Source organism: Chionomys nivalis, chromosome 1, assembly GCF_950005125.1.
Source record: "Chionomys nivalis chromosome 1, mChiNiv1.1, whole genome shotgun sequence".
Classification (NCBI taxonomy): domain Eukaryota; kingdom Metazoa; phylum Chordata; class Mammalia; order Rodentia; family Cricetidae; genus Chionomys; species Chionomys nivalis.
Genome location: NC_080086.1, coordinates 31815866 through 31829768, shown reverse-complemented (window position 1 = coordinate 31829768; position 13903 = coordinate 31815866). Strand labels below are relative to the sequence as shown.

General features: G+C 42.7%; 1 protein-coding gene and 1 pseudogene across 1 annotated transcript in view; one reads left to right on the top strand and one right to left on the bottom strand.

Annotated features, from left to right (window-relative positions):
• The window catches only part of Bms1 (BMS1 ribosome biogenesis factor), a 38191-nt gene extending 24288 nt beyond the window's left edge, over positions 1 to 13903 (bottom strand). Inside the window, exons 1-9 of the mRNA XM_057780633.1 lie at positions 13767 to 13903; positions 12881 to 13086; positions 11772 to 11962; positions 9787 to 9866; positions 7565 to 7753; positions 6984 to 7126; positions 5480 to 5601; positions 4821 to 5014; positions 1639 to 1778 (exon numbers count right to left, since the gene is read on the bottom strand). Coding sequence (XP_057636616.1) covers positions 1639 to 1778; positions 4821 to 5014; positions 5480 to 5601; positions 6984 to 7126; positions 7565 to 7753; positions 9787 to 9866; positions 11772 to 11962; positions 12881 to 13056 — 1235 coding nt within the window. The 5' untranslated portion in view covers positions 13057 to 13086; positions 13767 to 13903. The remainder of the gene's footprint in view (positions 1 to 1638; positions 1779 to 4820; positions 5015 to 5479; positions 5602 to 6983; positions 7127 to 7564; positions 7754 to 9786; positions 9867 to 11771; positions 11963 to 12880; positions 13087 to 13766) is intronic.
• On the top strand, positions 10226 to 11234 carry LOC130876523 (rRNA-processing protein FCF1 homolog; annotated as a pseudogene).

Genomic DNA, 13903 nt, shown 5'->3' with positions numbered 1-13903 from the left:
TCCCAAAATGGTGACAAACCACTAACAAGAAAACTCACCTAGCTGCCTAAGGGCACGCTTGCAAAGCACTAACAGAACAAAGAGAACCATGCCTATTTCAGGAAGACTATTTGAAAGGGAAATGAGTATTTAGTACATCTTCAAAAACTGACTCCAGGTCCAAAGGACAGTGTAAGCCTGGATCACCCTGTTGTATCAGAAAGTACTATGCCTATGCTCACAGTTAATGGGGATAAGCCTAGAAGACATGGGAAACTCAACACTGAGGGTCACATCTGGGACCATGCCAAGCATCAGAGAAAAATGACAGTAATGGGATGGTAACGAAGTCCAGAGTCAGCAGTGATACAGAAAGCATCAGGAAGGGGAATGCCTACTGGCCCGAGTTCTGAACACAGCTCTGGGCACTGAGTTTGTAGAGCATGATGACACAGGCTGAGGAGACGCCTCAGGAGTTCAGAGCATTCGCTGATCTCAGAGAAGACGTGGGTTCCATTAATTGTTACAGTATTACTGACATGGTAAAGTTATGAGATAAAATTTAAATTAAACAAAGCTCTTCAATGTGTTACATTTAAAACTGTGACACCATCAATTGTAAAAGACTACAGAATACCATAAGACAGTTCCTAAGTCAGAAACACAAATAACAAAACAATGACTATATAAAGAAAATGCTTAAATTATAAAGGTATTAATTAAGTGTATGTGTGTGTGTGCCTACAGCGTTTATGTGTTCCATGAGCACGCAGGTGGCCAAGCCTGTCAGAGGATGTCAGAGGCATTTGTGAGGCAATAGATATGGGTGCTGGGCACTAAACCCAAGTCCTATGCAGAAGCAGGATGTGCTCTTAACCACTGAGCAATCTCTCAGGCCCTGGGAATAATGACTGTTAAATGAACTCTTTAATTTTCAAGTTACCATGCTAAGCAATAACGTACAGTATAATAAATAATACTATACACAGTCTACCATTTTCAGAATGATTATAAGCCATGAGTAGAACAAAAATCAATGTTCAGCAAGCACCCACTAAGTACAATGGCATATAAGCTCCCAATCCAGGCTGAAAAATGAGCCACGTTAGTGGCTATCTATCATGGTGACAACAATGTATGGAAGCCCTGCAGAGAGAAGGCAGATGCCTTCAAATAGGACCTAAATAAGCAGCTACACAGTGTTTGGGAATTTGTCACTAAAAGATAGCCAAGTGGGCTCCTAGAAAAATAAAAGCAATCAATAGTAAGGTTTGTGTAATATTTGAGTAATATTCTGAATATTTCTGTTGAAAACAAGTCTTATATTTTACATGAGAAAATATGTAATGCTACATAAATGAAAAACTGACAAAAAGCACATGAATATACACAGTAAACCAAAAAACCTGGGGTCAAATTCCATCAAAATAAAGACTGATGGTGCAACGGTAATGTAATTTTTACTTTAACTTTTTAAAATTAAAAATTAGGAAAGATTCAATAACACGGGTCATTAGGTAAAGAAAGGCACTTGCTGCCAAGCCTGACTTTCTGAGTTTGATTCCTGGCACTGACACAGTAAACAGAGATGCACCCACGCACACACAAATGTTTTTTTAAAAAAATTAAATAGAAAATTTAGAAAAATGGTAGACTTACCCTTGATTATCTATATCTTCTGACCCCAGAGGTTTGGAATCAGAAAAAAGTGTCACTCTGCTTGAAGCCATCTTGGCATCGATACTGGCATGGGTGGAGATGAGACTCTGGACCAGTTCATGCGTAGGGCCTGCTTCCTCCTGCCAAAGCCAAGAAAAGGTGCAAGTGAGGAAAGCACAGCACTCTGGAGACGTGCTGGTTTCATCATTCCTCAAAATTACCGTAAACTTGGGCTAGAGACAGCTCCGCAGTTCCGACAGCACACTGCTCATGCAGAAGACCTGAGAGTTCAGTTCCCAGCACAGCGCACACACCAGGAGGCTCACAGCTGCCTGTGACGCCAGCACCAATACTCGACAGCTCTGCCTCTGTGGCCACCTGAACACACGCATGCATGTATGTACACAGACGGGGACACACACACAAATAATAAATACAATGGTATATTATTTGTATTTTAACAAATAAAGCTTGCCTGAGGATCAGAGGGCAAAGCAGCCATACTAGTCAGCCATACAGACCTTTAATTCCAGGACACGAGAAACAGAGGCAGAGAGATCCCTATGAGTTCCCTCTGGGGTACACAAGAATGAATCTGTCTAAGAAAAATAAAGCTCATACAAAAGTGATCCCAGCACTTCGGATCCCACGCCTTTAATCCAGCACTAGGGAGGAGAAGACAGGAGTGATATGGCTAGGCAGAGAAATGAATATAAAGGGGAAACAGGAACTCAGTGGAATGTGGAGTCTGAGGTTGGTGGAGAGTATTGCTGGACTGCCCCTTGTTTGAGCCTTGGTAGAGTTAAGGTCTCTCTAGTTGTTGGCTGCTTTATTTTTTTGATCTTCAGGTTGAATCACAATATCTGTCTCTAGGTTTTTATTATTTGTGCTACAAATAAATCTTTTAAAAAATTCTTATAGTTCTAAAAACCTTTCTGTCTCACGAAAGAGAAGAAAATTCTTGCAACAAAGCTTAGACTTGACCCCCAACACCGCAAACACCGCTCAGCTCATGCACTGCATCAGTCTGGGACCACGGCCCTAGCTAGGAAAGCTCCCGGTCTCAGCACCACAGACAAGAACTAACAAAAACCTCAAGTCCCCATGACTCCCAAGGCGCAGGGAAGACCTTGGAATACGGGATGGAAGAATGTAAGCTGGGGGACAGGAACAGTGCTGTGTAACACTCCTCTGCACACAGCATAGCCACTGTACTCATGAACCAACAGCAGCCGTGCTGAACTGCACAAGGTGGAGCCTGCCAACGTTCGCATTTGGGCTGGGGAGGGGTTCATGAGGCACCATCTCTCCCTGAGGAGCAACTGACTGTTAATGGCTGCTGAATGGGGAATCTTTGCTTGCTATTGCTGTTTAACATGTAGTGTGTAAGGGTGTTTTGTCTGTACACTCTCATTTGTGCATGCCTTTGTGACTGCAGGGGTCAGAAGAGGGCAATGCTTTCCCTGGAACTGGATTAAGTCAGTTGTGGGTCACCATGCAGGTGCTGGAAAGGTCCCAGGTCCTCTGGAAGAGCAGGTAGTGCTCCTAACCTCTGTAGTCCACAACCAGTAAATAACTCCAAACCTATTCTCATGTAAACACCCTGATTAATTTCAGTGGGTCACTATAAAAAAATGACACGCTGAGAAGAGCTTCAGCAGGAAAGGAGAGGGACAAGGGAGGAAGCAAGTGTGAGAACTGCCACAGTCCATCACACACACACCGAAACTAGTTTGAGAACTGCCATGGTCCATCACACACACACACACACACACACACACACACGAACTGTCAGAGGACGTACTGAAAAGATGTCTAGCAGGACTGTGAGGGTGACAATGACCAAAACATCATATACACATATATAAAACTGTCAAAGAAATTTTTCAAAAGAACAAAAGTACCTCAAATGTCTTACACTTATGCACATATTCGGCTCTAACCAAGGGAAGAGAAAGTTCAACAGGAAAAAGAAGGAGGATAAACAACACAGTATGCTTAATAAAGCCTCAAGAAATCATTATTTTATATTTACATAAAATTATATATAATACACACACACACACACAGTAAGAGGCACGGCACTTAGACTGACAATGTTCTTCTTAAGAACCACAGTCTAACAAAAACCCCAGGACTCAGCATGAAAAACAGAAAACCTCCATGTGAGTTGCTGGTCAGGGGAGTCCAAGTGACTCCCAAAACAATCCAGGCTATCACTGTTGCCCTTGGTTGCTTCTCAGAGTTTGAAGGTAAGTTCCTATTGCTGAAGACAATGCAAACTCAGGACACAGAACCTAGAGGATTGAAGCTGGATCCAACCTATAAGCTCCTTCCTGAGGTCCAGCCATCACAGTACCAGAAAATACTAAGCAAGCCACGAAGGAAGGGAAGCAATGAATAGTCCTACCCGGCTGTGATGCCTACGAACCACACAATGACAATCTGTCCCTAAGGGTGTAATACTGGCACTCATATCTGGATGATAAAGGCCTGCTCAACAGGAAGGAAACCATGCTTGGTATTGGAAAGCTAACGGACTAGGGGCTAGTGAAGTCATGGATCTTCGAGGACTTACTATCTCTTCTAGCCCAGCACAATCCCACTACATCCTAAATGTGTCCATATACCCACAGATAAGGAGCTTCTCTTCACAGCAATGAGACCATTATAGGAGCCACACAGGTCACGATGCAGAGATCAACAGGTGGCGGGAGCCCAGTCTCAATGGCTGCAGCTACAACACAACTCCTGACCTAAGGTTCAGAGAACATCAGAGAGGGGGCAGAAAGACTGTAGGAGGCGGAGAAGAAGAGTTCTGTGGTAAAGAGGAAGGAAGGAAGGAAGGAAGGAAGGAAGGAAGGAAGGAAGGAAGGAAGGAAGGAAGGAAGGAAGGAAGGAAGGAAAAGAAAAACCAAAATAAGAGTATTCTAGACCTAGAAAACACTATCGTTTTCTAGAAAGAAAATGAGCATGGCAGTGGCGGTAACTACTGGGAACTTTAAATCTGAAGAGTATGAAAGTATTTTTTATTTTCTGTTTGTTACAATGAAAAACATCTTTTATAATCAATTCTTTTTTGCATAACTTGGATTAAAAGAAAAAAGCTTTAATAACTAGAAGATGAACACAGTACTTGACAAAGGTTTGTAAACAGTAATTTAGAAGAGACCCCTTCTTACCATTGCCTGAAAGCCATGGCTCCCACCGAGGTCGACATAGACAGCATCCTTGTCATACAGCACACCCCCAACTCCAGAGAGCGGCGCATAAACCAGCTTCTCCTTCTCATTCAAACAGCGCTTCTTTTGCTGTTCCGGAAGAGCACAGGGGTCTGGGAGAAAACTGACATCACTGACAGCAAAATCTCCTACGCCTGGAAAACAGAACCCAGGAAGCCAAGCACTCACAAACAAGTGTCAACTGATGGCATCTGAAGGCTTGCACTTGACACGGAAATGCACCATAGGCAGCAGCCCCTGCTAACCAGCAATATCTGCATCCACTCAACACTCTGGCAGATGATTCACAACAGGGTTATCTCTAAAACCTCAAGATCATGTTTCTGTCTTGTTTGATAATTTTTCAATGTTCCAGAGGAACAAAACCATCCCAAGAGGTCAACAAATACAAAAGAGAAGCCGGGCGGTGGTGGCGCACGCCTTTAATCCCAGCACTCGGGAGGCAGAGGCAGGCGGATCTCTGGGAGTTCGAGGCCAGCCTGGTCTACAAGAGCTAGTTCCGGAACAGGGACCAAAGCTACAAAGAAACCCTGTCTCGAAAAAAACAAAAAAACAAAAAACAAAACAACAACAACAAAAAGAAACACAAAAGAGAATACCTGGCATGTGAACCTGGCTGTTATTTTTCAGGTAGGCCCCTCGTAAATAACCATAAAGAGACACCTTTCGGTCACACTTGATGTTTGTGCGGATGTCCTCAGGGTTTGTCAAATCTTCCATCCTAGAATAAAACGCAATCATATGACAGGAAGGAGCGTAAGAACTTCTACTTCTCACCACATGCTGACCACTGTGTTCATGGGCCGGGAGTACAGCTCAATGGTTCAATGCAGTACATGAGGCTTGGAACTCAATATCAAGAACCACAAGAACAAGACTTGCTCCTTAAGCACATCATTTAGAAGACTACAAATACAGAAACAAGGAAGAATGGTTCCCCGTGTTCCAGAGGACAAGGAGTAAAAGCTTGACTGCCTCCAACGGGCTCATATGATAACGTACTCCACAAGACACTTGAAGGGAAAGGAGACCCTTATTAGGACAGGGGAGAGCACAGAACATGTATAGAGTAACCCTTTATGTAAGAACTAAGGTTACCCTGCTGGCTGAGGTTTTCTGGCTTATCTTGGATTCCTCTAAGGAAAGGTCTTATAGCCGGGTGGTCCTCTAAGGAAAGGTATTATAGCCGGGTGGTGGTGGTGCAAGCCATTAATCCCAGCACTTGGGAGGCAGGGCAGGCAGATCTTTGTGAGTTCAAGGATAGCTAGGGTTGTTACTACACAGAGAAACTCAGTTTTGAAAAACCAAAAAAATAAAAAGGGGGTCTATTATAGGCTGAGAGAACAAAACAGCACATGGACATCATCACTGATGCCTCAAAATTTCTCCATTCTTCAGTTATCCAATTTGTTTGGTTTTCTTGTTGTTGCTTTTGTTATTTTGTCTTTTTTTTTTTTTTTTTTTTTTGGTTTTTCGAGACAGGGTTTCTCTGTGGCTTTGGAGCCTGTCCTGGAACTAGCTCTGTAGACCAAGCTGGTCTCGAGTTATTTTGTCTTTTTGAGACAGGATCTCTCTGTGTGTATCTCTGGCTGTCCTGAACTCGCTCTATAGACCAAGCTGGCCTCAAACTCAGAATTCAAGAGATCCACTTGCCTCTGCCTCCTGAGTGCTGGGATTAAAGGCATGTGCCACCACCGCCTGGTTTGTTTAGGAAGGAAGAGCAAGTCAGGCAGTGGTGGCACACGCCGTTAGTCCCAGCACTCCAAGACAGATGTAAGCAGATCTCTGAGTTCATGGCCAGCCTGGTCTACAGAGCAATTCCCAGGACAGCCAGGGCTAAAGAGAGAAACCCTGTCTCAAAAAATAAACAAACAAAAAAGACAAGAAGAAAAAGGAAAAAAATACTGGGAATCAGACAGAGGTTTTGTGCAAGTCCTCTACACACTGAGCTCTACCCCAGCCTTTAGCTATAATTATTCACCCTAGAAAGCACAGCATCTTCCAATGACTGCATATGATAGGCTCTATCACTGATCTCTCTCAAAACCTTAAAGAAGCTAAAAAGAAATACATCACCAGGAGGAAAAAAACCTCATAGTTTACCTGTCTGCCAGGATGTACGGATGAGATGTTTGCCATGTGAGAGGCCTAAATTTCATAACTGTAATAAATCGGCCCAGGTTGTGAATCTCTTGGTTCTGATACTCTCCATGTACCATTCCAGAAAGGTAGAACAGCTTGGCACCCTAAACATCAAAAAGGAAAAAAAAAAGTAAAATGAATGTCAATTAAACGCCTGGGTGCCTTTGTCAGGACCTGTCATGTGAGGGTCTCACCAAAGCAAACTTCTCTCAGTTAAACACCAGCACCTGGGAAGAAGGCACGGAAGTTCCTGGGCAGAGAAAGGACTCTGTGAACAATGAGCCACAGCAGTACGAGAACGGCAGCCCTGGACGAGCAGAAATGTCTCAAGCTATGACCAGTAGAGGGTCCACTGTCTCATGCATGTGTACAGAAGCAAGTGAGATAGACCAAGAGACCCAGAGAAAGATCATGTGGAGGAAACAGGCCAAGGACTAGATATGCATGCATCCACGAACACCCCAGGGATTTAAGGAAGAGTTCTTCATTCTGGCTACTTTAAAGGATTACAGGTGACATGACTCAATATCTCTTCTTCCTACCGGGTAGACTTCTGTCCAGAACCTATGCTTTAACCGCTTCTTTGTCTTCTTGAGTTGCTTGTTGTGCTTGAAGGAGTCTAGATGGGTGAGAACTCCCATAATTTTAGGGAAGCCATGTACTTGACAGATGTTTAGAAACTCAAATGTCTCCATTTCAAACCCAAAGCTGGCATCTATAAGCATTAGCACCTAAAAACAGAACACAATTTCTCACACAAGTCATGAAAATACTCCACCCAGACCAAAAGTCAGCAAGTTATGGCCCATGGGTCAAATCAAGCCACACACTTGGTTTTTTAATAGTCAACAAAATGCCACAAAAGGTATCTCCATTAATAATGTTCTCAAACTACAAAATATTAGTATTTCAGTCATTTTAAAAACATAAGGCTTAGCAAGCTTATACTAAGTTGTACTAAGAGTAATACTTTATTAATAAATCCAAAACTAAAAATACCTATCTTTAACATCAATATAGTTTGGTGGGACTAGAGAGAGAGATGGCTCAACAGTTAGAGCACTTGTTCTTGCAGAGGACCCAGGTTCAATTCCCACCACTCTCACAACCATCTATAACTTAAGTTCCAAAGGACCAGATACCCTGTTCTGACCTCCACAGGCACCAGGCATGTACACAGTACACAGACTCACATGCAATCAAACCCCTTATATACATAAATAAATGAATCCTTAAAAAATTTTTGATCAGGAATGATAACTTTTATATTTTTGGAGTCTTTCTGGTCCAAAGGACAAAAATCTGTAGCTCTTTGACATCTAGTTAAATACACACACACATAAGTCACAAAATTCAGGGTATCTGTTATCCTGTCTTGCTGAGACAGCAAAAAAAGAGAAAAAAAGAAGAAGAAGAAGAAAAAAAAGGGAATGCCCACCACCACTTTCCATTAGCTACAACAAAGAAGACCTGCCAGGCAAGCTATGTTCACCACTCAAATGACCATTATGGTGGTAATCAACTGCTTTTTGATTCGAGGCCTGTTTCACAGAACTCATGCCTAGCATTGTAAACCTGGTCAAGAGCCAGTGGCTGGGGAGGCCATGGTTCTAAAGGAGTCTACTACTAAAAGGACAGTGTCCAACTGTCTTCTCAATGGTTATGTTTAGCCAGTTACAGTGATGCACACCTTTAATCTGTAAGACAGGGACAGGCAGATTTCTGAGTTTGAGGCTAGACTGGTTTACACAGTGAGTTCTATGCCAGCACACAGGGCTCATAATCAGATCCTGTATCAGAAATCAAAAACAATACAAATCAGATTAGTTGAACTCGAGACCTTTTCCGGGGATTCTTTTTGCAATGGGTGGCAGTTAACATAAATTCACTGCTGGTCAAAGTGCTAAGAATAATGACCGTAGAGTGCCTGGCCCTAGACAGGACATTGGTATCACTGTATTCCCCTCAGCACGCTCACAATACTGCAAAGGATAGGGTGAAAAGAAGGTAAAAGCCAGAAGATGGGGAAGAATGCACTCAAGAACTCACTGTGACTACCTGGACCCCTGCATGGAGTTCCGCCCCCTCAGACTACATGCAGCAATGGATACTGGGAGGGCAGCGGTGATGAACTGCTGCCGTTCCAATAAATAACCAAAGTCACACAAGCAGTCATAATTAAACACAGTGGGTCAAATAAATCACTAACTAAATGAATATAAAGACATCAGCAAGCATGGCGGAGCACACCTTTAATCCCAGCACTCTGGAGGCAGAGGCAGGGGGATCTCTGAGTCTAAAAAAGGCAAGAAAGAGAGAAAGGGCTCATTCCAAGACAAATTATTTAGCTGATGGGAGCCTCAATTTCATCATATGTAAAATACACATAATACCTGAATGAGCACATTGATGGTTATGTGAGCTAAACTTACAGAAAGCTATTAGTACAGTGCCTAGGGAGAGTTCCAGAAAAGGCAAGCATTGTGAGAGCAAGTGTGTGCATGTGTGTGTGCATTAATATAATCTTGCCATGTGTGTCTCTGTGTATTCATATATTAATCTTGTCCATTATTTTCTCAACCCTATGGTTTTACAATACATTCATTATGCAGATTTCATCTTTATGACAGTAACAATATCATAATTTCAATCACTTCTACTCATCTTTCCTTAACAATCACAAGTATTTCCCTGCAAATGAGATAGACAACCCATCTCACTGCCACACTCTCCATCGGGATCCCAGGCCACCTGACCAACTTACCAGATCTGCCACTTTGGCTAGATCAATCATTACATTGATGTCACACCCACATTCAATAATGGTAAGTCTGCGCTTTTTACCTGTAAGTACAAAGAAAATTTTACCTTTTAAAAATCTTGAAAATGCATTGTCATTAGCTCTATAATGACAATGCTTTTAATGAACCCAGTAAAACACCATACACCTCTATAGGAATGTGACAGTTCATTTTTATGGCCAAAACTATCAAACTAGTACCAATTCCATCCTGTTTTGCTTGTACTGATCGCACTTTACTTCTAAAAACATACAACTGCACCCAGATTTTTAAAAAAAGGTACAATCCTAGATGGGGTTTATAACTACCATGATCCTGCTGAACCATAGGCCACTCTCTTATCTCCATCAAATTTTTCTATGCTCTCAATATGGCTAAAAATACCATCAAACTGGCATGAACATGGGGAAGCAAATGAAAACAAGAGAATATGCTGACTATGCAGCGAATGCTTAGTCTCAGAGACGAGAGACTTAAAGAAAAGGATAGATTAAAGCCTAAAAAGAAAGAGAAGAAAGATCCCAGTGCGCTGAAGGAAAAGTCCCCCAACATCTCTCCTGCTTATTCTTCCAGTACAATACACAGCTGGGCCCACCATACCACATCCTTGTTGATACCAACTTCATCAACTTTTCCATCAAAGCCAAACTAGACTTAGTGCAGTCCATGATGGACTGTCTGTACGCCAAGTGTATCCCTTGTATAACTGATTGTGTGACGGCTGAAATTGAGAAAATGGGCCAGAAGTACCAAGTGGCACTAAGAATCGCCAAGGAGCCACGATTTGACCGACTTCCGTGCACACACAAAGGAACCTATGCTGATGACTGCTTGGTACAGAGAGTCACTCAGCACAAGGGTTACACTGTGGCTACAGTTGATCAGGACCTCAAGTGAAGAATCTGGAAGATAGCTGGGTGGTGGTGGCGCACGCCTTTAATCCCAGCACTCGGGAGGCAGAGGCAGGCGGATCTCTGGGAGTTGGAGGCCATCCTGGTCTACAAGAGCTAGTTCCGGGACAGGCACCAAAGCTACAGAGAAACCCTGTCTCGAAAAACCGAAAAAAAAAAAAAAAAAAAGAATCCGGAAGATCCCTGGAGTTCCTATCATGTATATTTCTAACCATAGATACAAGACTGAACGGATGCCAGACGATTATGGAACTCCTCAGTTCCAGTTCTTACTTGACCAAGTTTACCTGCCTTTCTTTACCAGTTTTCTCTGTTGTCAGTTAAACACACTTTTTGTTGTGTTTTTTAATCAAAAAAAAAAAAATACCATCAAACCTAACACAACAGGGTGTTCACAGGATAGTCATATGTTCCTGTACTACTATTACGAATACAAATATCCCCAAGCTTAATAAACCAAAATGTTTGTGGAACTTTCCCAGTTAAAAGGCAATGATTAAGGATATTCTCTTCCAGAGCTAAAGAAATGCTCTGTTCTACCACTACTGCCACAGAGGCACTTTGGGAACTGACTTCATTTTCCTTCACTTAAGCACACTGGGTTTAGGCAACAGGGGCATCTCTGTGAGTTCAAGGTCAGAATGGGCTACAAAGCAAGTTCCAAGGGAGCCAGAGACACACAGAGACTCTGTTTCAAAAACAGAAACAAACAAAAAGCACATGAATTCTCATAAGAGTAGCTTTGAGAAGAAAATGATGTATATGGTAGATGGGAGCAAACTTATTGTGAAATGAATGTGCTCACAAAAGACGGGACCAGTCTAAGCACAACTCGCAAAGTCAGCCAGTCAGGCTAAGGTGGTACACATCAACATTGTCATGTCTAAGAAGCTACAGGCAAATATGTGGTAATATGACGTAATAGTGTATTACGTAATGGTATATACTTTCCGCTTGAGCAAACAATGGAACTCAGATATGTTATCCCTCAGGCAATAATACTTGTCCCCTCCCAGCTCCAAAGCAGCGTACCCTACCTGACACAATTGTCACAGGGCCTCTGATCTCAGTCAACTTCTGTCTGGTGAAATTCCGAATGAGGCACCGTATCAAAGTGCTCTTCCCAACTTTTGGAGGCCCCATTACCACTACCACTATTGGTGGGGGTTCTAGTGGAGTTCGGTCAACCACTGGAATGTGATGCTTTTTTGTCTTTAAATCCTGAGTCCTATTTAAAATTAAAAAAAAAGTTACTTCCACAAAAGACCTTATCGTGCTAAGTTAAATTTTATAAAGAACAGATAATATACAGAAACAATTAACTTGAATTTAAATGTTTAATTTCTAAGCCCCCCAGTGCGAAACTATTCTTCAGTAAAGATAAAACAGATGACTAAAAAATAAAGTTAATAATCAAACACATCATAAATGAAGACTGATTTGACTTTAAGAGAATAAAAGGCACAGATGGAGACAGTGTATTATACAAATAGAGGTACAGGAGATAAAGCAAAAGTTCCATCAGTCAACTGGCTATTTAATTTTTGCCCTGGACCTGTTTTCTCATCCACAGAAAAGCGATGAGAATAACTCCTAACCTCTGCTCTTGAAAGAACTGAATTCAGGCTGGGCAGCAGTGGTACATGCCTTTAATCTTTAATCCCAGCACTCAGAGGCAGCGGCAGAGGCAGGAGGATCTCTGTGAGTTTGAGGCCAGCCTGGTCTACAGAGTGAGTTCCAAGAAAGTCAGGAAAAAACAAAAACAAACAAAAGAATTTAATTCAGTAACATTTAAAGGAAACTGCTGGATATACAGAATGTCTCCCGAAATACAGCAATTTCGTACTTTACATTAAATGAAGGATGGGGGGAGGCACCACACATACTGTCATGGAGATAGTTAAAGTTTACAAATTTTGTCTGTGAACTAAAATTCTTTTCTCTTGGATTTAAAAAAAAAAAAAAAGCAAAGGGCAGATGTTGGAGGCAAAACGCTTCTGTGGCTGGAGTTCTAAAACATTAGGAAAGTTCTATGGTATGCCTATGGCCTTCAGATCGGAGACAGACTTGCAAAGCCAAATACCATCTGAGAGAGGCTTCTAGTACTTCATGAAACGGAAGAACCATCAACCCCAGGTAAACACACCTGTGAAAGGACCGAGCCATCCGCACAGCGGACTGAACGGAAAAAGCTTTAGGGTTTCTCTTCCGGGCATCCTCTTCATCGCCAAGCTGTAGGTCCTGCAGGTACCGTTTCTTTTTCTTCTCAGCTTTAGGCCCACTGTGCTTCTTTCTGTGTTTCTTGTGTTCCTTGGCCTCCATGGCGGCCACTTATCAACTGTAAGTCTTAACCTATATGATGGTGGGAAATACTATCATCAGGGCAACATGGGGGGGGCAGTAAATTTCATTTGTTTATGAAGTAATGATATATTTGTTCTCCGAACAGAGGTAGAAATTGCTTAGCCACCTTCTTCAAATTCATTTCTTTCTTATGCCATAAAGTAGAAGAGTTGCCAGCACCAGTATTATCCCTTTTATTGTTTTACGTATCTTAAAACCATCGGCAGTGTTCGTTTTTGTGATGACAGAAATATACGCTATGCGGTTCTCTACACAGTAGCAATCAACTACACGTGGTTACAGAGAGTTTCAAGCGTATCTTGAGAAACTGAAAACTAATCTTCAATTTTAACTAATTTTAAATCGAAACAGCCATATGAGGCAAGTGCCGACTGTACCGGACAACTCAGGCCAGCCTTTCACGTTCAGTTCACAGTGAAGTTCATAACGAAGTGATTTTCTAAGTTAAGAGAAAACGAACATAAAAGTTTACAACAGTGCTGGTCCGACCGGTCTCGCAGCGACCGCAGGAAGCACATTTTTTCCCTACCTGTGCTCTCCTCTTTTTGCTCGGAAAAGTGCATCCGTCAGAACCGGCTAAGACCTAGGTCACCTGTTGGAGGGACCCCTCCCGCCCCATCTCCTCGGGGTCGGGCACCCCCGTACTCCCCGGCGGTTGGAAAACTTGCCTTCTAGCCCAGACGCGTGGATTGGGAGCAGCCTGTCGGAGGCTGGAGGACCGACCTCACCGGGAAGAGGACTGACTGACGGCGCCTGCGGTGAATCGCCCAATCCCTCGGTTGCAACTGACCGGGCCCGCAAGCAC